Source organism: Vipera ursinii, assembly GCF_947247035.1.
Source record: "Vipera ursinii genome assembly, chromosome: Z".
Classification (NCBI taxonomy): domain Eukaryota; kingdom Metazoa; phylum Chordata; class Lepidosauria; order Squamata; family Viperidae; genus Vipera; species Vipera ursinii.
The window spans coordinates 48,757,562-48,782,243 of NC_139517.1; the positions used below are offsets into that span (position 1 = coordinate 48,757,562).

Consider the following 24,682-nt stretch of genomic DNA (forward strand, 5'->3'; position numbering starts at 1 on the left):
GGTATGAATTAAATCATATCCCTGATAGACAGAGTGCCTGAAGAACTATGGACGGAGGTTCGCAACATTGTACAAGAGGTAGCAACCAAAACCATCCCAAAGAAAAAGAAATGCAAGAAAGCAAAATGGTTGTCTGAGGAAGCTTTCAAAATAGCTGAGGAAAGGAGGGAACCAAAAGGCAAGGGAGAAAAAGAAAGATACGCCTAATTGAATGCAGAATTCCAGAGAATAGCTAGAAGAGATAAGAATGCCTTCTTAAATGAACAGTGGAAAGAAATAGAAGAAAACAATAGAATAGGGAGGACCAGAGATCTCTTTAAGAAAATTGGAGAGATGAAGGGAACGTTTAATGCAAAAATGGGCATGATAAAGGACCAAAATGGCAGGGACCTAACAGACGCAGAGGAGATTAAGAAGAGGTGGCAAAATTACATAGAAGAACTATACAAGAATGAACTTAACGTCCCTGATAACCACAGTGAAGTGGACATTGACCTCGAGCCAGACATCCTAGAATGTGAAGTGAAGTGGGCCTTAGAAAAACTGAGCAACAACAAAGCTAGTGGAGGTGACAGTATTCCAGCTGAGCTATTCAAAATCTTAAAAGACGATGCAGTAAAAGTGCTACACTCAATTTGCCAGCAAATTTGGAAAACTCAACAGTGGCCACAGGATTGGAAAAGGATCAGTTTACATTCCAATTCCAAAGAAAGGCAGTGCCAAAGAATGTTCAAATAGGGCACCATTGCACTCATTTCACATGCTAGTAAAGTTATGCTTAAAGTCCTACAAGCTAGACTCCAGCAGTATGTGGATCGAAAACTACCAGAAGTACAGGCAGGATTTCGAAGAGGCAGAGGAACTAGAGATCAAATTGCCAACATACGCTGGATCATGGAGAAAGCTAGGGAGTTCCAGGAAAACATCTACTTTTGCTTCATTGACTATGCTAAAGCCTTTGATTGTGTGGATCATAACAAACTGTGGCAAGTTCTTAAAGAGATAGGAGGACCAGACCATCTTATTTGTCTCTTGAAAAACCTATATGCGGGTCAAGAAGCAACAGTGAGAACTGGATACGGTACCACTGATTGGTTCAAAATTGGGAAAGGAGTCCGGCAAGGCTGTATACTGTCGCCCTGCCTATTTAACTTATATGCAGAGCACATCATGAGAAAGGCAGGGCTAGATGAATCAAAAGTTGGAATTAAGATTGCCGGGAGAAATATCAACAACCTAAGATATGCAGATGATACCACTCTAATGGCAGAAAGTGAAGAAGAACTAAAGAGCCTCTTGTGGGTGAAGAAAGAGAGTGCAAAAGTTGGGTTGAAACTTAACATTAAGAAAACCAAGATCATGGCATCTGGCCCTCTCAATTCCTGGAAAATAGATGGGGAAGAAATGGAGGTAGTGACAGATTTTATTTTCCTGGGCTCCAAGATCACTGCAGATGGGGACTGTAGCCAAGAAATTGAAAGACGCTTGTTCCTGGGGAGGAAAGCAATGGCAAATCTAGACAGCACACTAAAAAGCAGAGACATCACCCTGCCAACAAAAGTGCGTATAGTCAAGGCTATGGTCTTCCCAGTTGTAATGTATGGCAGTGAAAGTTGGACCATAAGAAAGGCTGAGCGCCAAAGAATTGAGGCCTTTGAACTATGGTGCTGGAGAAGACTCCTGCGAGTCCCTTGGACTGCAAGGCAATCAAACTGGTCAGTCCTAGAGGACATGAATCCTGACTGCTCTTTAGAAGGCCAGATGCTGAAGTTGAAACTCAAATACTTTGGCCACCTAATAAGAAGGAAGGACTCACTGGAGAAGAGCCTAATGCTGGGAAAGATTGAGGGCAAGAGAAGAAGGGGATGACAGAGAATGAGGTGGCTGGATGGAGTCACTGAAGCAGTAGGAGTGAGCTTAAATGGACTCCAGAAGATGGTAAAGGACAGGAAGGCCTGGAGGAGTGTTGTCCATGGGGTTGCGATGGGTCGGACACGACTTCGCAGCTAACAACAACAAACCTGACTAAAAGGGTGAAAAGGTGGTGACTTTTGTCACTAGCAGAAGAGACAACATTTTGTGGGTGGGATCACACTAAACTATTTTTTCAGCCTCTAAACCCTGTTGAAGTGACATAGAGGTGGTCTTTGTCTTATGGCCAAACTCGGCACCAGCATTTCCATCATTAAGCGACAATACTGTTAAATGAGTCACAATGCCAAGTGATTAAGCAAATCATACAGTCACTAAATGCATCTGGGTTCCCCCATTGACTTTGCCTATGAAGGTTGTAAATGGTGACCACAGTAAAACTGTCGTAAATACATGTCAGTTGTCAAATGCTCGAATCATGAACAAGTGGCTGTAGAGATGCTGCAACTGCAACTGGTTCATAAGTCACTTTTTTAACACGGTCAAACAAATAGTTGTAAGCTGAGAACTACCCGTAACATCTCTGAAAAGCTAGCTTTTAGCACTTTTTTATATTTTGGGAAAGGTTTCTTTCCCTTTTTTTTCCTTTTCCTTTTTTCTTATTAGTAAAATAGGATTGATACATCTGGTGCAGTGGTTAGAATGCAGTATTGCAGGCTGACTCTGCCCACTGCCAGGAGCTCAATCCTGAGCGGCTCAGGGTTGATTCAGCCTTCCATTCTTCCGAGGTCAGTAAAATGAAGACCCAGATTGTTGGGGGCCTTTTGCTGACATTTGTAAACCACTCAGAAAGTACTGTAAAACACTCTGGAATGGTGTATAAATCTTAGCGCTATTGCTGTCAGAAGCATAATACTATTTTACTGCTTACTGCTTTTTTACAAAAAAAAATTATTACCATAGTTTGACTTTAGATTTCAGGACTACATACTTGAAGTCCTTTGAGTACTGTTAGGATAAAAGTGCCAGAGGTCAAATTTTAAATGAGACCTTGAGAGAAATTGAGATTCTGTTGATTTACTGCTCATGAAAACCTTCCTAAGCAGATGTAAGTAATCTTGAATGTGAAATTGAGAATCCCAAGGATAATAACTTTCAGTCATCTTAATATTCAAAATCTTATTCAAGGATCACATAAAACTATTCAAGTATCAAATTATTCAAGTATCAAAGTGGCATTCCAGGGCTGGTTTGAAAAATGGGTAGGGACAGGGCCCAACTTGGGACTGAGGTTCAGGTGTTTAACAGGTAAAACTGAATGCTTAAAAGAGACCCAAGACTTACAGTACCCAATTTGCTCCTTCATTCCCCATGGAGAAATGAAACTCCAAACCTTCTCTTTAGCTAAACCTTTTCTTTATCCCCCCCTCCGTTTTCTTCGCTTTCCAAGATCCTTACTTATTCAGTACCTTTTCTCTATGCTTTTCTTATCATTTTATATTTACTGCCTTCATTTTATTTATTTCTCTGTATTTCAGTTTCCTTCAGGTCTTCTTAAATCTAGGTCAAAAATAGCTGTTTTTAAGTATAGATGAAATGAAACTATAGATAGTCCTCAAATTATGGCTACAATTGCTTTCAAATTGCTAGGTGGGTAGGGGCTGGGTAAGGTACGGGAGCTCACCCCATTGCACAGTACTTGGGTCTCTAACCGGGGCTGTCAGCTCCCAACTGACAAGCTCAGCATCTTTAACTGCTGAGCCATTGTGCCCCTGATCAAAAGAGTACTGGAGAAAAGGGGCCATATTGATTTTGGAACAATTCTAGAGGAGAATTTCTTTCCACTTCGGAGTTGCAAGCGTATGATTAGAATGTGGAAAATATCAGATATATATTACCTACTCCAGCTTCCAACCTTAGAAAAGATTCTCCAGGAATTGATTCTTGCCATTCTGTACAATCTTTAAAAGAAAAAAAGAATAGATATATGTTAGGTCCTAGACATAATAGGATTAAACTGATATCTTGGAAAACCAGAAATCCAGAAAGTCTCTCTTTCTAGTAGTATATGTCATAGGCAAGCATCTGTTTGAAATATTTGCTTGGTATCTGAGAGGGCATCAGAGGCCTTGCCATTTTTTGTCCATTAGCAAGATTTCCCTAACTAGCTGGCCTCTCCTGCTTAAGAGAGACAGGATTCCAAATAAGTGAAACATTTCTATTTCCATGCTTGTAATTAGTGTGAGGGGGGTTTGTGTGTGTGTGTGTGTGTGTGTGTATGTGTGTGTAATATATATTCCTTATTTAGTCTTTTTCATCTTGATACAGTCTCCTTGCAAAAGCTGTGCATCCCTATCAAAGCAAGAATCAAACAAACAAACAGAGAAGTCTGGAGGTAAACAACTGTCATCTACAAAATCTCAGGATATATCTTATAGTTGGTCTGATGAGTCTTTATCCATGACCCAATCGGGTAAGTATTAGAGCTTCAACTTCCTTTTTTATAATTTTTAAATTATTTTTAATGAGTCTCGGCTTTCCATTGGAATTGATGGGGCTTGAATGCCATGTAATTACAGCATTAAGTGTAACATATTTGGAATTTTCCACCAATCTTCAATTTTGGAAATGAAAAAGGCAAGACCTCTTATCAATATAAAATATTATTTTCTAAATAATATGTTTTATCTTTTTTAGAAACTACATCTGAACAAAGTGACATTGAAAGTCGAATATGGGCTCTGAAAGATGAAGTACGGAAAAAAAAATCTTGTTTATAGGTTGAAAAAAGAACAGAAGAAGAGGCTCAAAGAGAAACTTAAGGCTCAAGAGGCAAGTTTGATCAAGCAGATATACAATTGGGCTAACGCAAGGTATTGTTTCTTCTCTTCTCTTCCCTTCCTTTCCCCTCCCCTCCCCTCTCTTTTCCCTTTTCTTTTCTTTTCTTTTTCCCTTTGGCACATATTTCAAGAAAGAAACTGAAAAAAATCTGATGATGATGGGTGTAATGTATTGGCCTTTTGTATATGTTGTAAGTGTTTGCTCTTGTTGCACTGCTTTCTAATTACTTGAATTTAATTGCTAAGTGCTAGTTCACGTGTATGTTGTAGCGGGTGCTATCCGGCCCAGACTGGTTGTCTCCAGCCGGCTAAGTTGGTCTTTGGGCGGGAAACCTATGCTTCAAACCTATTGGTCGCCACCTATTGGCCAACCGTATAAACAGCTGCACAGCACCTCCCTTGTTGCTTCTGTTCTGTTCTGACCTTTGATAAAGCATGTTGCTGTTTTGAACCTTCCGTCTTGCTCAATGCCTGCAAGAACCGGCTACACAACAATGGTGGTGATGCATTCAGTCATGTCCAACTCTTGGTGATTCTATGGGCCAAGTCTTATTTTAGGTCTTATTTTAGGGAAACAGTGTATACATCTTTCATATAAATGCTAAGAGTTTGTGTAATTTTCCAATACAGAAATGTATGCCACATTTCGTTTGAATATTGTCAAAAGGGTTTTATCCAGGCTAAAATTTCACCATTTTTTCTTTTATTGTTTGTTTAAGGACACTTCTGGATAGAATGGAGAGAGGTACACTTGAAAAACAGGTGTGTAAATGCACAAGCAACTACAAGTATTACAGATGTGGCTGAGGCAAGCCTGAATAATAATAATAATAATAATAATAATAATAATAATAATAATAATAATAGTAGTAGTAGTAGTAGTAGTAGTAGTGGTGGTGGTAGTAATGTGACTGGGTGGTGGATTTTTTTTTTAGATTTTGCAGGCTGCCATAAATTTGTTTAAATAAATAAAATATAATCCTGTCATTTTGCAAGTGTATTAAACTCAATGGGGCTTAGTTCTGAGTACATATACGTTAGGATTGGGTTGCAGTGTTTAAGAAAGGTTGGCTTTTACTTGGCAACTGATGTCTAGAGCCATCTGTTGTACTCTCTTTAAAGGTAACTGCTCCTGTTTTAAAGTCTCTCATTGAATTTTAAAGTCATCTAAGCCAGCACTGCAGTAGTGTGGATAAAGATGGCAGCTTCCCAGCCATTCCTCCTGAATTTGCCATTTCCCTCGCTTCTCTCCATTTCTTCTGGATCCTGTAAGCCAATCCATTGTCTTCAGGAACAGGAGGCACCCTTATTTTCTGCCCACATAGAAGTAATTCAGAACCACTCTGGCTTCTCTGTGTAGAAGGAGAAGGAGGCTGTTATAATAGCCAATGGTCTTGATCCCAGCCTGTCCTACACCTGTGATTTCTAGATGACTGACAGTTTGAAATGCCCAAATACATGCTATAGTATTTAGAAAAAAGCAGTATTTTGAACCTTTTTGGTAGACATTTTTATCACATACTGCAGTTCCCACATTGTGCCAAACTGTGGATGACCAGAAAATTATTTCTGGAATAAATCACAATGGTTGGATTCACAAAACCTGAAATGAAAATATGGCTTATTTGCAACTTAATGTGTAAAGTGTATTGAGTCAGGTGTGCAAACTATGTCATACAGTTTTATGTATTTTGTATATTATTCCTATGGGATCTTTTCAGAAGAAAAGTTTTGCTATAACCAGTTGTGACTTATTAAATATACCAATATTAACAAAGATGGCTTTGTTTACTGCAAGTATATTTGTATCAACTAGATGAATTGATAAAAGCCTCATTCCCAAACAATATTAAAGCATGCATTTATTTCATAGATCATAACTAAGCCCAAATTAAATGACATATATTAAACGCAACACCACTTGCAAAATTTAGGAATACTAGGACTGGGGAATTTTTTAAAATTACAGCTACTAACTACTAATGTTACTGGCTACTAGTATTAATTGGCAGAGGTACAAAATATGTTCCAGGATTCCCTATCGTAGATAAAGAGGGAGCTAAAACTGGTGACCTAATTAGGAGTTCACAATTAAGTTTGCTCTAATTTGCTAGTCACATATTCCTTCAGGAAGAACCTCCATTCCAGGAATTGGAATTTGAGATTAAAATAAAATGATAATGCAACATATAAATTAAAATCTTAGAATGAAGTTTTATGATCATTTTTAACATCCTTTCCTCATGTTCAGACATCAGCATCATTTCAAAAGCCTCTTTGGTTTAAAGATATCTATCAACCTCTAGACGAAACAAGGAAAAAAAGACTTGATTGAGATTTTACATGATGAAGAGTCCACAGGAGAGGAAAACATTTACAATTGGGCTAATGCAAGGTATTGTTTCTTCTCTTTTCTTCTCTTCTCTTCCCTTCCTTTCCCCTCCCCTCCCCTCCCCTCCCCTCTTCTTTCCCTTTTCTTTTCTTTTTCCCTTTGGCACATATTTCAAGAAAGAAACTGAAAAAAATCTGATGATGATGGGTGTAATGTATTGGCCTTTTGTATATGTTGTAAGTGTTTGCTCTTGTTGCACTGCTTTCTAATTGCTTGCATTCAATTGCTAAGTGCTAGTTCACGTGTATGTTGTAGCGGGTGCTATCCGGCCCAGACTGGTTGTCTCCAGCCGGCTAAGTAGGTCTTTGGGCGGGAAAACTATCCTTCAAACCTATTGGTCGCCACCTATTGGCCAACCGTATAAACAGCTGCACAGCAGCTCCCTTATTGCTTCTGTTCTGTTCTGACCTTTGATAAAGCATGTTGCTGTTTTGAACCTTCCGTCTTGCTCAATGCCTGCAAAAACCGGCTACACAACAATGGTGGTGATGCATTCAGTCATGTCCAACTCTTGGTGATTCTATGGGCCAAGTCTCTCCACATCTTCCAATCTTGCAATAACTTCTTTGAGTTTTTGTCTGCTCTGGCTAATGTCAGATCTGATGGTGTCCAGCCACCATGTTCTTTCATGGCCTGGCCTTCTTTTACCACTAACTCTTCCAAATATCTTTGCTTTCTCCAGTGAATTCCCCTCCATGGCAAAGTAACATTATAGAGGGAATAGTCCCATTTTGCAAGTTAGAGGACATCTTTATTTTTTTCATTACAAAATTTTTGGGACAAATTTGGATTTCTCCAAATTTCTATTACTCCAATGCACTTTACATGGGGCTCTCTTTGAAGATCATTTCAAGTGCCCTTGAAGGTAACTCAGAAGCTACATCTGGTCCAAAAAACAGTGGCACATGCAGTATTGGGTGTTCCTCTGTTTGCCCATGTTACACCTCTGTGGTAGGAGCTGTGTTGTCCCCCAGCTTTCTTCTGGGTGTAATTCAAGATGCTGGTTGTCACTTTTAAATCCCTACATTGCAGGGAGCAGGATATTTGTGGGATCCCTTCTTCCTGACAGTGTCTGCCCATCCTACCAGATCAGATGGGGTAGGTATGCTCCAGGTCCCTTCCCTGAGGTCTTGCCCTCTAGTGGGAGCTTGGAAGTGTGCCATTTCCTGTGGTTGTGCCTACCTTATGGAATACTCTTCCCCAAATGATTCAGCAAGCACTCACTTTTTCAGCCTTTTGGAAGGCTGTCAAAACCTGAGCTTTTACCTGGGTGCAGGGATGGAAGAAAGAATGTCTGAAGCTGATGGTGGTACATCCCATGGGGATGACTGAGAAGACGGATTTTGGTTCTCATTTTATGGTCGTATAGTTATTGGTTTCTTTGTTATGAGCCACCCGGAATTATGGGCAGCCACACAAATATTGAGAAGAATAGAATAGAATAGAATAGAATAGAATAGAATAGAATAGAATAGAATAGAATAGAATAGAATAGAATAGAATAGAGTGGAACGGAACGGAATAGAGCTGGGAGGGACATTGGAGGTCTTCTAGTCCAGCTCCCTGCTCAAGCAGGAGACCCTATATCATTTCACACAAGTGGCTGTCCAGTCTCTTCTTAAAAATCTACAATGTCTGAAGGCAAGCTGCTCCACTGGTTAATTGTCCTCACTGTTAGGATGTTTCTCCTTAATTCCAGGTTACTTCTCTCCTTGATTAATTTCCATCCATTATTTCTTTGGCTTGCCTCCTGGTGCTTTGGAAAATAAATTGACCTCCTCCTCTTCTGGCAGCCTCTCAAATACTGGAGTACTGCTATCATGTCCCCGCTAGTCCTCCTTTTCTCTTCTTCCGTTCTCAAATTCTGCAATTGTTGTTCATATGTTTTACTCTCCAGGCCTTTAATCATCTAAGTTGCTTTTCTTTGCAAATAAATTGAATAGAAGTAAAAGTGTGGCATTTTATAGAACTTTTTTTCCATTGAAAAAAGCCACAACAATTCTGTGAGAATTAATAATGTGTGAAACTGTAGCTGTTGCCTTTGCAGACTGCAAAATTTGGTTGTTCTAATCTTTTCATATACTGCTTCTATAGTTTGCTGGGGATACTAATTTGCTTTTCTGGCTGTAGCTGTTTTCTTTGAACGTAGGCAAAGGAAATGTATGTAATATTGTTTTGAAAATAAGTTTGTTTACAAACTCAATGTACAAAAACTGTACATTAAAACAAACCAAACTATACAAGTTGCAAATATATTGTTCTACAACAAACTCTGTAATTTCTGCTCTTCTTTACTTATCAGACCTCCAGTAATCCCTGAGTTTATTACTGTGGAAAAACTACAGGTGCTACAAAAGATTTACTAATATTTGTATGTTAAATTTAAATTTACTGACAAAGAAGTAAAGGGAGATTACTTTACTAATATTGTTTTCCTCTTTAAAATTTCAAGCACCACAGCAATTCTGCATTTTTGTTGAAATGAAATTAGTAGAAGAGTTGTTTCCAACATAATTGAGTAGAGTTAAAGGTATTGTAAGAACAGTTATGGTACTTCATTGAATTTTTTAAATTTTGACTTTATTAGGTATTTTACACCATCTATATAGGGGCTTATGACCTGCAATTAAGTACTTTGTTTTTCAAATGTAACTATATTTTCCTCATATTTTAGCAATCCAAAAGTGAGGATAAAATTAAATTAACATTTTACAAACAGCTACAATTGATAGTCTGATGCCATGTTTTAGGCACTAGGAGAGAAACCGGGAGATGGTGAGTTCTAGTCCCACCTTAGGCATTATGCCAGCTGGGTGACCTTGGGTCAGTCAGTCTTTGGGAAGGAGGGAATGGCAAACCACTTCTGAAATCTCTCCAAGAAAACTGCAGGGACAAGTCCAGGCAGTTCCAGGAGTGAACATCAATATGAAGACAGGTACAGAAACAACGATTGTTAAATGAATAAATCCACCCAGAATCTTTATTTAAATCCCCCCAAACCTGTTAACCGAGAGCAGCAAGGCTGCAGAACCACTTCAACACCTGTGTGAACAGGTATGCCTTTAATGAGTAGAAGCTTTCAGGCTTAGCGTCAGTCCCGAAGGAAAAGCAATAGAAATCCTTTATATTTGACTTTATCATACCATTAATGCCATTCAAGCCTTAATGTTGATTTTAATAAACATTTTATTAGACGTGCCATGTTAAGAGTTTGGAACAAATATAAAACAAGGCTTTTTATGAAATTGCCCCCGTGAGTGTCCTCCCCAAGCTTTTTTTTTTTGAAAAGAAATGGTGGTGAATCCAGACTGGTGGAGGATGGTAAAATAGTATCTTTCCATTCTGGAAACCCCATCCTCAAGTCTAGGGAAGAATTAGAATTAGAAGGTCACGCTTGTCACTGGTTAACCTATCAACGAATGAAGGAAAGATTTAAACTAGACAAAAAAGACCATGGTTTTGAGTTCGCTAAAAAGGAATTGGAAATCCTACTAAGTGGTAGTGATGATCATATAATCACCAAGATCTATAAAATGTTATTAAAATTGAATTTGGAGAATGAACATGTAAAACACCATATGATCCACTGGGCAAGGAATTTTGGGTATAATGTGATGTTTGAATCATGGGAAAATATGTGGATAAAAGACTTTAAATTGACATTGAATTATAACCTAGAAGAAAATTTCTACAAAATGATGCATCATTGGTATTTAACACAAGTTATCTAGAGGGCTTTTCAACCTTTTCACCTATTGTACCACTTTTAGAAAAAGGCACTATCTGAGTACCACCAGTCGCCCAGCAAGGTGTCAAAAACTTGACCAAAAAAAAGGAAAAAATGATAAAGTACAGGTAGTCCTCGACTTACAACAATTCCCTTAGTGACTGTTCAAAGTTACAACGGCACTGGAAAAAGGGACTTATGACCATTTTTCACACTTATGACTGTTGCAGCATCCCCAGGGTAATGTGACTTACATTCGGATGCTTGGCAACTGATTCATACTTATGACGTTCTATGTCCCAGGGTCATGTGATCAACTTTTGCAACTTTTCGACAAGCGAAGTCAATGGCTGGGGGTGTGTGGCCAGCTCATCACTCAGGTTGCAGGGTGCCTGTGTGTGTGGAAATCCGTGGGTCTCTGGTGGAATGGGGTGGGATTGGGGTGGGTGCCTTTCATCCCTCCCTCCCTCTCTCCCATTGTCCCTACCTTTCTTCTTTCCTTCCTTTCTTCCTTTCTTCCCTCCCTCTTTGTCCCTTCCTCCTTTCCATTGTCCCTCCCTCCCTCTCATTGTCCCTCCCTTCCCTGTTTGTCCCTTCCTTCCTTCTTTCCCTCCCTTCTTTCCTTCCCTCTTTGTTCTTTCCTTTCCTTCCTTCCTTCCTCCCATTGTCCTGCGCTACGCCGCTCAGACCCCTCCCTGGTTTTGGCAGGCAGCAGAACATTTTCACCACATGGAGTGGCTGCAGGTGAAGTGAATCGGCACCATCACGGCCCTGCCTGTGCGTGCACAGAGGCAGAGGAGAGCGCATGCTTGAAGGTGGGCATGCGCGTGCCTCTTCTTTGCCCAGGGTGCCGCTTGACCCGCCATGCCCAGGCGTGTCGTGTGGCTGGCAGCTTTGTACAGCATGGCTGGGGTGGCGGGCAGGCAAGGGGGGCTTCTCCCTCTGGGGATGGGGGGAGAAAGACGCAGTCTCCAACTGGCTCTTCCTTCCCCTTCTCTGGGGATGGGCTGCAATCTCACCCGCTGCTTCTGCGCCTCCTTCCTCCTCCCCCCCCCTTGCAGAAAAAAAGGAGAAGGCAGGCAGTGGGGCAGAGGGTTCCCCCATCCCAGATGCTCCAAGGAAGGGTTTCCCTTCCTTGCCCACAGCCCCACCCTGGATTGCTGGCATTCTCTGCTGAAGAAATCCTTGTCTTCGCAAGAGAGGCAGAAGTGATCACCCTTTTGCAAGCAGGAAGTCTTGCATGGGAATTGCAGCCAGAGATTTCCCCACACACACACACACACACACATTTTCCCTGTCTTCCCCGTATCTGGGGTTTCCTTCCTTTTTTTTATTTATTTTAAAAGTTTTACAATACATTTTGACTTTAATCCCCCCCTCCCCCACCTTTATCCAACCCTCCCTATCCCTCTCCCCCACTCCCTCCTCCCCCCCCCCGACTTCCCAGAGCTAAATACAGGGCATAAAATCAAAAAACAAACACAAACACCCCTATGTTATCAACAATAAACTATAAATTCTATCTCTCTCTAGCTCATATAAAATGAGTACAAACAATATTAATATTACAAATAAAGTAAAAAAGAAAAAGAGGAAAACAGAAAAAGAGCTTTACTCAAAATAAATTTTCTTAATCCCAGTCCTTATTCATATTAATTTCAAAAAAAAAAGAAAAGAAAAAACTTTCACCTGCTATTTGCATTCTCCCACCTTTCTCTAATTTCCAAACAAATTCTCAGTTACGCGCCAAACGCGCCTATCTGTTAATCTTAATAATCTCCGACCAAACTAAACTATAATCAAAAATAGTTCTTGCATGTATCACGCCAAATGTCTCGCAGTTCCAAATCATCCTTAAGTTCAAATAAAAGTTCAAGTAAAAAGAGTATATAAAAAAAGGATTTAGGCAATCTCTAAAACAACTTGTTGTTAATTAGGAGCTTACATACCCATTCTTAGTTCAACACGTACTTTAAATCCATAACCCTAATATACTTTTCTAGCAAGCAAATAACATCAATCTTAAATTGTGTAAAATATAAAAAAAAACTTTCTTTCTCCTCTATAATAATTTTACTCCATTGACATTCTAATCTAAAAATTTAATCAGCAATCTTAATGCCCCAAAACTTTTGGAGCACCTCTGTTCATGACCCCCAAAACTTCTTTAGACCGCTCTCCTCCCACATCTTCACTGTAAGCACACTTTGAAGATTCCATAACTTTCTGCTGGTCTTGCTCTTGCTCTCGTCTCGCTCTTCTTAGGGCGGCACGCGTCATCTTCTGGCCTCCTGCAGCAACCGATGAAACTGTGACTTGATCCCCTCCAACACCATTGTCCTCTGTCTGTCTATCTGCAACATCTTGAAGCTTTCCCACACCGTATCCTTTTGCAGCTTCCAAAAATGATAGGGGGGTTGCTTTTAACACATTACTATAAAAATCACGTGCCTGAGCCACAGTAACCAAACAATGTCTTTTACCTTCGTGCGTCGCCACCAATCCAACTGGAATCTCCCATCTAAACTTAATATCACGTTTCTTAAGTTCCTGTACTAGAAATGCAAAATCTTTCCTTCTCCTTAGGATCTTCGGAGGGATCTCTTTTAAAACCAAAACTTCTTGCTCAGCCACTACCAAATTAGTATCATAAGCAGCTTGAATGACTTCATCTCTAATTACTCTCTTTGTAAAATAGACCACCACATCTCTGGGTAACTTCCTCTGTCTTGCAATCCATGAATTTACACGAAAAACTTTGTCCATATTTCCCTCAATTTCAGATGCTGACTGGCCCAGTACCCCTTCCAGAGCCTCAGAAATCAGCTGCTTTAAATCTTCTTTACCATTCTCCTTTAAACCCCTAATTCTAATAGCATACTGCATCTGATTATACTGAACAAGGCTCAATTCTTCGTCCATTTTATCCCTTATATTTTCATTTTCTAATACCTTTGCTTCTAATATAGAATTCTTTTGACTGAGATCCTCCACTTTTATATCCAGCTGTAGCACACATTCAGCTACGGATTCAACCTTAGACAAGATGTCCACCCTCATTGCTCTCAGCTTCTCTTCCATCTTCTTCTCCAATTTCTCCATTTTCTCCTCCATTTTCTCCTCCAGCTTTTTCAACTTTTCATCCATCATATCAGACATCAATTGTGCATGCTTTCCAAAAGTGTCTTGTAAATCCTTAAGCGTCAATACCGGGGGAGATGCAGGAGGAAACAAAGCTTGCAATGAGGTCTATTGCACCAGGGAAGACCCCGCATTCCGAAGAGCTTTAGAAGTTTTAGCCGCCATCTTCCCCCACTTTCACTTATTACGCACTTTCACTTTAAAGCTATAAAATCCATTGAGGTAGAGAGTAAAAATAAAGAGTCCACTTCACCTTGACCTCCTGTACCGCTCTGCCTGCATCTTGATAATCAAAAGTATTTCCTTTTGGCAGGGGTGGTTGCTAACGCCTGGCTCTGCTCCAAAAATCCCAGAGCAGAGGCACTGCGCAGCTCGGAGCAACCCAGGCTTCGGGGGGGCTCATCCTTCAGCCGCCCAAGCTCTCAGCTCAGGCGTCCCCGGAGAGCTCAACCCCTACCTGGGGCCTCACCCCCTCCTCTTCTCCCGAGGAGGGGGCTTCAAATCCATCTAAACAGCTGATCGGCGCTGTTTACGATGGAAAAACACAGCTGCGGAGCGGGCAGCCCGAAAACGGCTGTCTTTCGACGTCGCGTCGCCACCGGAAGTCGGGTTTCCTTCCTTGTGATGAGAACTGCAAGATTTCCTGCTTGCAAAAGGGAAATCACTTCTGCCTCTCTTGGAAAGACAGGGATTTCTCTGATGGAACAAAGCAGAGAGGCGAAGAATGTGGAAGTATGGTAGGAAGGCAGTTCCTTAGCTTCGGCAACCATGCCTGAAGTTGAACACTTCCCACATCCATTCCCAGCAGGGAAAAGCAGCCAGATGCTTCTCCGCCTTCTCGCCAGGTATCGCTAGTGGTGGCACATGGGGCGCTCAGAAGCCACCAACGCGGGGCGCTCAGAAGCCACTGTGGGGTACTCAGAAGCCAGCGGCATGGGGCGCTCGAAAGCCAGTGCTGCTCGGAAGCCACCCACGCAGAGCGCTCAGAAGCCACCCACGCGGGACACTCTGAAGCCGGCAGTGCTCGGAAGCTGCCTGGTGCTCGGAAGCCGCCCATGCTCAGAAGCCATGCTCTGGGTGCAGAAGTGCGGCTCAGAAGTGCGGCTCAGAAGTGCGTTCCTGCCCCTTTCTTGCTTTCCGCTTGCTTTCTGCTCACTTGCTTAAGGAAAACATGCTGCTTGCTAAGTGAAGTCCCAGGATCAGCGGGCTACACTTAGCAAGAAGCATGTTTTCCGCAAGCGAGCTGGGAATGAGCCGTTCACTTGTCAGCCCTTCCCCCCAAAACACAACATTTGCTCACTCACCCTTTCTTGCTGCTCCTCAGAAAACAGGCCAGGACAGTCTGCCCCTTTTATACCTCTTCTTCTCTTGGCCCTCCTCCTTTTCTCTTCCAGGTGCACCAGAAGCTCCAGTCCAATTAGTATGTCGCCACAGATCCTGGGGATTCAGGCAAGCTCTGCAGCTCCAACTGATCTTCAGGTCTGTGCGGCTCCGTATTAATTTTTTTCTCTTCCCCACTCCAGTTAGCTAGGCAGGCTTGCATACCACCAGCCAGGTGCTCGTGTACCACTGGTGGTATGCATACCATCAGTTGAAAAGCCCTAAAGGTATTTTAAATGAATGTTGGAAATGTAAATGTAAAGAAAGGAGTTTTTATCATTTATGGTGGACATGTGATAAGGCAAAGAAATATTGGAGTAGGATTCATATATTAATGCAGAAAATTCTTAAAGTGAACATAAAGATTAAATCAGAAACTTTCCTTCTGGGTCTAATGGAAAGAGAACTAGAAAAAAAACTGGAACTCTGATTTTATATATGGTGACGGCAGCAACATTGCTCTATGCACAAAAGTGGAAGGATGCCTCGGTTCCCACCATGGACGAATGGTTACAAAAGCTGATGGAATTAACAGTGATGGCCAAATTGATTGTGCTGATAAAAGAAAAGAATCTAAGTACTTTTGTTTCTCCTTGAAAACTGCTTCTGGTCTTTGTGCTTGAGGTGGAAAAAATAATATTATGATTTTGGGTTTTACCGATTAGACTGATTTGCCGATGCAGAAATGGCTGAGATTTGATTTTAATGACTGATTTTACTGCAAGAGAGAGAGTTGGAAGTCAATGCCTTTTGTTTCTCCCCCCCTTTCTTCACAACTTTGTTTTCCTTTTTTCTACTGTTGTCCTCTACTATTTGCTTTTGTATTTTCATATTTTTGTTATAAATGAATAAAACTAATAAAAAAGAAGTCCTTTATGTTTGGATGAGCAACAAAAACAAAACAAAAAAGACCGTATTTTGTTCAGTGACAAATTCAGATTTCATATGGGCTAAAATTAGTTTGTTATTTTATTGCATCTTCTCCTCTAGGATGGCTAACAGTCTCTCAAGTTATAGAAGAGACATGAATATTTTTCAACTGACCAGGAAGTGACTGGTTCCAAATCAGAGGACTCCATAACATTTGTGGAGATTTGAACTTGGGTCTCCCCACACCTGGTCCAACAGTTTAACCCAGTTATCCTTTAAATCCCACTTTCAGCTATGAATTAACAAGCTGAAGGAATGAGAATACATAAAAGAAATAAATGTATATAAGAATCAAAGACTTGAAAAAAAGAACAAGAGTCTGCTTAGGCATTTTGGGAAAGCTGGACTTGAGATTCATAAAAGTAAGGCCCTGGGTACACACAAGCATTCTCTAACATGCAGGCAACACCTGGCTTTTGCAACAAAGCAATTATATAATTGTTGCTTCCTTTAGAAAAAATGTGAAATGCTGGGTTCACACAAGGAAACAAAAGATCTTGATCTTTATTAACCCCTTTAAACTTGGATTAATCTTTGTTTCTATTTTGTCTTCCTAGGGAGCTAATGCCGCCACCAGCACCACCAGCACCAGCACCTCTGACTATGGCTCCATCTGAAGCTCCAGCTCTGGCTCCGAGTCTGGCTCCGGCTCCAGAGCCTATTTAAAAAGGCTAGTTCAAAGAAACTGTGAGTAGCTGTAGAGTTATACATGTGGGATATTATTATTTAATTGAAGGTAGATCCACCCTTAGATTCTAATTCATTGAATTTATGAAAGAGCAGACAGTGGCGCAGTGGTTAGAATGCAGGCTAACTCACTGCTTACCGCCAGGAATTCAAACCTGACTGTCTCAACATTGACTTAGCCTTTCATCCTGCCGATGAGGACTCAGATGAGGACTCAGATTGTTGGGGGAATATATTGATTCTATAAAGTGCATAGACAGAGCTGTAAAGCACTGTATGTAAGTTTTGGTGCCATTGCTATTGAATTTATGAATCATATTTATATAAAATGGTTGTGTTTCATAGCTGCTAGACAAAGAGAAATTGAAATTGCTAGCCGTATCTAAAGGCAAGCAAATTGGGATGGAGCAATATTTTGTTTAATTTGTCCAGGAGAAAAAAAAATTCTCCAAAAGATTGGAGCTCATGGTAGCCATGTTCCAGAGGACAATTTGTCTTTAGCAGGATTTCTCAATCACAGGGCCTTTAAGATATCTGGGTTTCAACTCCCAGCCATACTTAAGATTAACATCTTAAAAGACGCTGAGATTGAGAAAAACTAGGTTAAAACTTCCTTTCATTTTAGGAACTTTGAAAACAAATGAGCCATCATCCTTCCCATCCTGGAAGGGAGACAAGCGTAGCTGCAGCAGAGTTCATTTTAACTTCTGCTCTGTCTTTCTGTTCTTTGTCAGGTCTGAAAAAGAGTCTCCCGCTAGTGAAACTTCTGCAAAGACGGAGTGAGTAGTACAGTCTGTCAAGGGCTGTTCTTTAATTTAGAACTTTTTTCTTCCAAAATATTTCCTTGGAAGAAGACAATCTTAACTGCACCAGAGTTCTATTTAACTTCTGTTCTGCTAAAATGTTTGTCTGTTCTTTGTCAGATCTGAAAAAGAGACTCCCACTAGTGAAACTTCTCCAAAGAGGAGTGAGTAGCATTCCTTTAAAACAACAACTAATATATACTGTTACTATTGCAGTGTCATTGCTATTAAAATTAACAAAACGAAATTATAGTCCAACATACAAAAAACTACTGTAAAAGACGATCTAGAAATAAAAATTAAAATAAGCAAGAAAATGGTTAGTGAACACCTATCTGACCTCGAATAACAAATCACCGGGATGCAACAGATTACATCCCAGAGTTCTGAAGAAGCTCGCAGATGTTATCTCAGAACCATTGCAAAAATCCTGGAGCACCGGGGAAATACCTGAGGATTGGAAAAGGGCTGATGTGGTTCCCATCTTCAAGAAAGGTGGGGTGGGGGGGACAGATCCAGAAAACTACAGACCAATCAGTCTAACATCAATACCTGGGAAGAGCCTGGAAAATATAATAAAAAAGATCTGCAAAACAAAGAAGCAAACAAAGTTATAACTAGTAGATAGCATGGGTTTGTTAAAAAGAGATCATGCTAAACCAAGCTTATTTCATTCTTTGATAAAGTGGACTAATTAGTATAGCAGGGAAATGCTGTGGACATAGTATACTTAAATTTCAGTAAGGCATTTGACAAAGTGGACCACAACCTATTTCTTGGTAAGCTTGAAAAAATGTGGAATAGTCAACATCACCACCAATGAGTAGTTCTCAATGGTACTACATCCACATGGAGAAAAGGAAGCAGTTGGGTACCACAAGGCTCCATCTTAGGACCAGTACTCTTCAATATCTTCATAAATGACTTAGAAGAGGGAATACAAGGAGAAATCATCAAATTTGCAGATGACACTATGCTGGCAGCAATAGCCAACACCCCAGAAGACAAGCTCAGCATCCAAAAAGATCTTGACAGACTTGAATAATGGGCCCTATCCAAAAACTGAGTTGTAATGTGGAGAAAAGCAAGGTTTTACATTTAGGCAGGAAAATCAAAGTTATAAATAGAGATTAGGTGAGACCTGGCTCAAAAACAGTAACTGTGAGAGGGGCCTTGGAGTCCTAGTGCATGATCACTTGAATATGAGCAGTGTGCAGCTGTAGCCAAAAAATCTAAAACAATCCTGGGTTGTATAAACAGAGGCATAGAATTGAGATCACACGAAGTATTAGTACCACTTTATAAAACCCTAGTAAGACTACACTTGGAATACTGCAATCAATTTTGGTCACCATACTACAAAAAAGATGTTGAGACTTTTGAAAAAGTTCAAAGAAGAGCAACTAAAGTGATTAAAGTTCTAAAGACTAAAACATATGAAGAATGGCTGCAGGATTTGGGTTTGGCTAAAGTTTTCGGTACAAGCTTTATTGCCCCCTTCCCCTGCACCTGCATCTGCACCTGTATCAACTTTTCAGTTAAAGACTTGCAGAATCTGTTACAAGAGGCTATGGAAAAGCAATCGCAACAATTAGCTGAGCTTATGGATGAAAAGCTCACAGAGCTTCTGGATGAGAAGTTAACAGAAATAAGGGCAGACATCTTATCTGCATTTCAAGGCATGGCTATATGTATTGAGCGCTTGGACGAGAGAGTGGAAGATCTCAGCCAAAATAATATTAGATTAGATGCAAAAATGACAGAGACCGAAAATGTGGTGGAGAAAATTGATAGTGATTTGACCTTGGTACAGTATCATGAGATGGAGTTTGCTGTGAAAATTAGAGGCTTAAAAGAGGATCTTAAAGAGAATTTGAAGAAAATAGTTTCTGAGGCTTTGGAAGGGGTGCTGGGGCGACCAGCAGATGCAATTATGGAAGATATAGACAAAATTTTCTGTGTTAATTTGTGGATTGCAAGACAAAGGAAATTACCCAACGATGTGGTGGTTTACTTTACAAGGAAAGCAATTAGAAATGAGGTTATTCAAGCCTCCTACAATACTAAATTTGCAATTGCTGAGCAAGAAGTCTTGATTTTAAAAGAGATCCCTCCAAGAATCCTAAGGAGAAGGAAGGAATTTGCCTTTTTGGCACAAGAATTAAGACGACGTGATATTAAGTTCAGATGGGAGATATCAGTGGGTATGGTGGTGAAGTATGAAAGTATGAGACATCGTCTTACTACAGTGTTGCAGGCATGTGATTTTTATAGTAATGTTTTAAAAGCAGCCCCCATACCACTTTTGGAAGCTACAAAGAAGAATGGTGAGGGAGAGTTTCAACGACGCAGTGAGAATTTACAAGGTGCTGAAGGAACAACGCAGATAGATGAGAAAGTTACAGGAGTGGATCAAATTTCAGTATCATTGGAGGAGGCCAGAGACCAGAGGATGATGCGTGCTGCTTTGAGACGAATGAGACGAGCCTGAAGATTCAGTTGCAGAACTGAAGGAGATAATAATGCAATATGGGAAGTTTCTGGATTTAAGGTTAACATATAAATAACTAAAATGTTGTCTAAGAATATGACAGTATTATAAAAGGTTGTTTTAGAAGAGCTAACAGGATTTGAAATTGTTAAAAGGGTTAAATATTTGGGGATATATTTGTCACTCTCAAATGTAAAGTTATATGAAAATAATTATGAAAAGTTATGGGGAAAAGTTCCAAAAGAATTGGATAGCTGAAAAAAACTACAATTATTTTTATTTGGAAGAATTGCAGTAGTGAAAATGAATGTTTTGCTGAAATTTTTATTTTTATGTTAAATGATACCTATTCTTAAAAAGGATTCAGATTTGGAGGAATGGTAAAAGGGTATTAATAAATTTGTGTGGGTAGGGAAAAGGCCACGAGTTAAATTTAAGATTATGCAGGATATGTGTGAGAGAGGTGGTCTTAAAATGCCTAATTTTAATCTATATTATGAAGCTGCTGCCTTGTTAGTGATAAGTGATTGGATTAACTTAACACAAGTGAGATTATTAAATTTTGAAGGTCATGATTTGTTATTTGGTTGGTATGCATATTTATTGTATGATAAGAAGGTGGATAATGTGTTTAAGGTACATATTTTAAGACATGCTCTGTTGCGAGTTTGGGAAAAGTATAGACATAAGTTAAATTGTAAGATACCTATATGGGTAATATCGAAACACGCAATAGAAAATATAAGTGTTGGGGTTAAATATGATGTGATTACATATAAGGAAATTTTGAGTTTGGAAAGGAATGTATGGCATTTGCAGTTGTATAATATCTTAAGAGAAGAAAAAATTGTATAAACTTGGTTTCAGTATGGACAATTACAGGCCAGGTGGAAAGAAGACCAGAAAATTGGTTTTTCAATGACTGATGAAAATTTGGTAAAGTAAATTAGAGATCGTTTTGTCCGCAATTGTTTTTATTGGGCATTATTATTGACATTACTGTTGTGGACACTAAGTTGATGTTGAATTTAATTAAGGCAGCAAGACTTTTAGTAGGGCAATATTGGAAGAAGGAAGAACTGCCGACTATAGAAGAATGGACTTTAAAAATTTCCAACCTGGCGGAAATGGCAAAGATCTCAGCATATTTGAAAGGCCATTCGCAACAGAGATATAATGGATGGACAAAATGGATTGATTATATTCTAAATATGGGACCAAAAAGTTTCATCTAGCATTTGAATAAGTATTGATGTGATATTTATACTGCTTGTAGTTATTTTATAAGAGTTAAAGTGCGATAGATTTAATAGTTTGTTGTTGTTTGCATAAGGTTGATTATGATTGTTTGTATTTTTATACCCTGTATTTAGCTCTGGGAAGTCGGGGAGGGGGAGGGGAGGGAGGGGTTGGGGAGGGTTGGGGAGGGGGTAGGGGGTTGGGAGGGGTTGTGTTTTGTTAAAAATAAAATGTATTGTAAAACTTTTTAATAAAAAAAATTCTTTGCTTGCTGGCACAATGGAGGATGGGAGAAGTGCCTTGCACAATGCTTTCGAATCTGTGCACAAAAGAGGATTGTCATCTTCTGCCACAAATTCATTTACCTGCAAAGTATGTTCCAACTTGACTGGGGCTTGGATAAGAAGGCTTAAATGTGAGGTTGACTTTCCTCCAAGCCCAACAGAAGAGATCACACTGTGAGATTAAAGATCATCTTTTTGCTGATGTCCCATTTGTAAAATCGTCATGGCTGCAGTTGGAAAGACAAAGACAAGCTAATCTAAAGGTAGTAGTATTTGAAATGGAAGGACTGAAATGATAGATCCAATGCATGGAGAACCCATAGAAAAAGCAAGCTTACATACAAGCGTCAACTGATGCAAGGGCTGCTGCAACCCATGTAATTCTTGGGGCCTCTAGAGGGGTCCATGTTACATCACTGCTCTGCGAGCTGCACTGGTTGCTGGTTTACTTGCGGATGCAATTCAGAGTGTAAGTTACTACCCTCAAAGACTTGCATGGCTTACTTGAGGAATAGTCTCACCCTATTGTGGCTAGCCGACCCCAGCCAGCCAGCAGAAGAGACAAGCTGCAGGCCCCGCCAGGCAAGGAATTTGGGCTAGCAGAGTCCAGGAGAAGGACCACCTCTGCTGTGGCTCCTCTCCTTTGGAACATCTTAGCTCCTGAGGTGAGATCAGTTTCCACCCTTCTGACCTTCCATATGGGCCTGAAGACCTGGCTCTGTGTTATGTATCCAACATATATATATATATTCCCCTCACACTCATAAGGGAATCCCGGCAGCCGTTGACAGCCGTCAAAAGGCTGCCACGGCTTTCCCCCCCCCACTGACGCGGCAAGCGGCCGATTCTGACAGCTGTCAAACTGCCGCGCATGCGCAGTACACTGACAGCTGTCAAACCAGCCGATTCTGACAGCTGTCAAACTGACGCGCAGGCGCAGTGCACTGACACCTGTCAAACCAGCCGGACCACGCACGCGCAGTCCAGCCGGAGCTGTCAAAAGCTGCCAGCTGGCCCCGGCAACAAACCCGCTGTCAGCCGCGCCTACCTCAGCCGGTCTCTTCCGATTGGGCGCTGTCGCATGGCGGGAGAACCCTGACAGTTTATTGGTTCTGTGTTAAGTTGTCAATGTTGTTGTTCCCTATAAATAGCGGGGATTCCCGGCGGTGTTTCGCCCGGGACCTCTGCCCAATAAACTAGTTCTTTGACCATGCCTACTGTCTCCTGTCGTCCCTCAAGACAATCCACCTGGTGACGAAGGTGGGATTCGGGTCTGCTTGTTAGCTGAAGTCACTAGCTGAAGCCACAAGTGAAGGAGGGAAGCCGTCCCACCAGCTGACACCGCTGAAGTCACTTGCTGGTCAGGGAGAGCCCTCCACCTACGCTACCCCGAGCAGACCCGCGGACCAGACAGTATGGCCAACCTTGGGCATGTCAGAGAATTTGATGTTTCCCAGCCAGAGGGCTGGGAATCACATCTTGGGCAAGTGGAGGGGTACCTCCTCGTCAATAACATCATCGAGGATCGCCCCAAAGCCGCGGTGCTTCTCTGCCTCAGTGGGCCGGCGGTCTACGATGTCGCCGTAGGACTCTGCAGCCCGGATCCGGTGGCCACTATGCCCTACGCCGAACTAGTCGACCGCCTCAATCGTCACTTCTCGCCAAGACGGTCCGAATTGTACTGGCGCCTGAATTTTGCCCGCCAGTACCAACGACCAGGCGAGCCGGCCAAATCGTTCATCGCGACGGTCCGTCAGGCGGCCCGACGCTGCCGTTTTCCGGACCTCGAAGATCGCATAAGGGACCAGGTCATCGTCGGTCTGAGGAATCTGAAACTTCAGAAAAAACTCGTCACCAAGCCGACGATGGACCTGGCCGAGCTGACGATTGAAATCATGGCATATGAAGATAGCCACAGGGAAGACGCGCTGCCGGCAGGAAATCCCTTCACTGGGTCAGTCCACCATGACTGCCCTAGAAATTCCGACCCGGGAACAGCTGAACAGAAGAACGAAGTGGACGCCATCCGTCCGAGGCCGGCCAACCCCCAAGCTCGCCGCGAGGGCGACAAAAGACCAGATCGGCCGGCCGGAGGCTCAAAGGAGACCACCACCCGCCCCAAGTGCACCAGCTGCGGGCATCCTGCAAATTCCGCAATGCCAAGTGCCACGGCTGCGGCAAAACCGGCCACATCCACTCTGCCTGCCGCAGCACCGGCCGCGAGACCCTTCATGATCTGGAAGTCGCCCCGGAAGGTAATATTTCCCCCCCCCAAATTGCCCAGGGAGACCCTCCGGTCATCTGTCATGACCACCAGCACGGACCAGGGGCCCTTAACCACCAGTTATATCCGCCCCAAAGTTAAAATACAGGTCCGTATACAGGGGATTCCCTGTGAGATGGAGGTGGACTCGGGGTCCTCAGTCTCCATTCTATCCTGGGACACTCTACAGGGAATTGCGCGCCAGTGCAGACGCCGGTTCCCAATTACCCCCTCAAAAATTCTTTTAGCCGATTTCCAGGGCGACCCAATCAAATTAAAAGGAGAAACTAAACTCTCCATTAACTATCAGCAATTCCAGGGCGAACTCACAGCCCATATTGCAGCAGGAAAACGAGCCAGCCTCATTGGCCTCGACTGGTTCGAACCCTTGGGGATAAAAATCATCGGCGTCAACCACTCTCAGCCCCACCAATTACAAGCCGTCTGCCAACAATACGCAGACGTGTTTGACGGGACACTTGGAAAATTCAATGGCCCTCCCATAGACCTCAAACTAAATCCAGAGGTCCTGCCTATCAGAATTAAGGCAAGGAGAGTCCCCTTAGCTCTCAAATCAAAAATAGAAGCAGAGCTCGACAGGCTAATTGGACTGGGAGTCATAGAACCCACTGA

General features: G+C 41.6%; 2 protein-coding genes across 2 annotated transcripts in view; both read right to left on the reverse strand.

The window, feature by feature from the left end:
• Positions 1–24,682, reverse strand: part of LOC310649710 (uncharacterized protein) — a 629,251-nt gene that overhangs the window by 177,044 nt on the left and 427,525 nt on the right. The gene's annotated exons all lie outside the window — the stretch shown is intronic.
• On the reverse strand, positions 12,241–14,578 carry LOC310648553 (uncharacterized protein). Its single transcript, XM_083376453.1, has 2 exons — positions 12,584–14,578; positions 12,241–12,547 (listed from the first exon to the last, which is right to left on the reverse strand). Exon 1 carries the CDS (start codon positions 13,988–13,990, stop codon positions 12,947–12,949), a length of 1,044 nt encoding a protein of 347 aa, XP_083232579.1. The 5' UTR covers positions 13,991–14,578; the 3' UTR covers positions 12,241–12,547; positions 12,584–12,946.

Coding starts and splice junctions, on each gene's coding strand:
- LOC310648553 (XM_083376453.1), bottom strand. CDS start 13,990: ATGTCTGATATGATGGATGAAAAGTTGAAAAAGCTGGAGGAGAAAATG.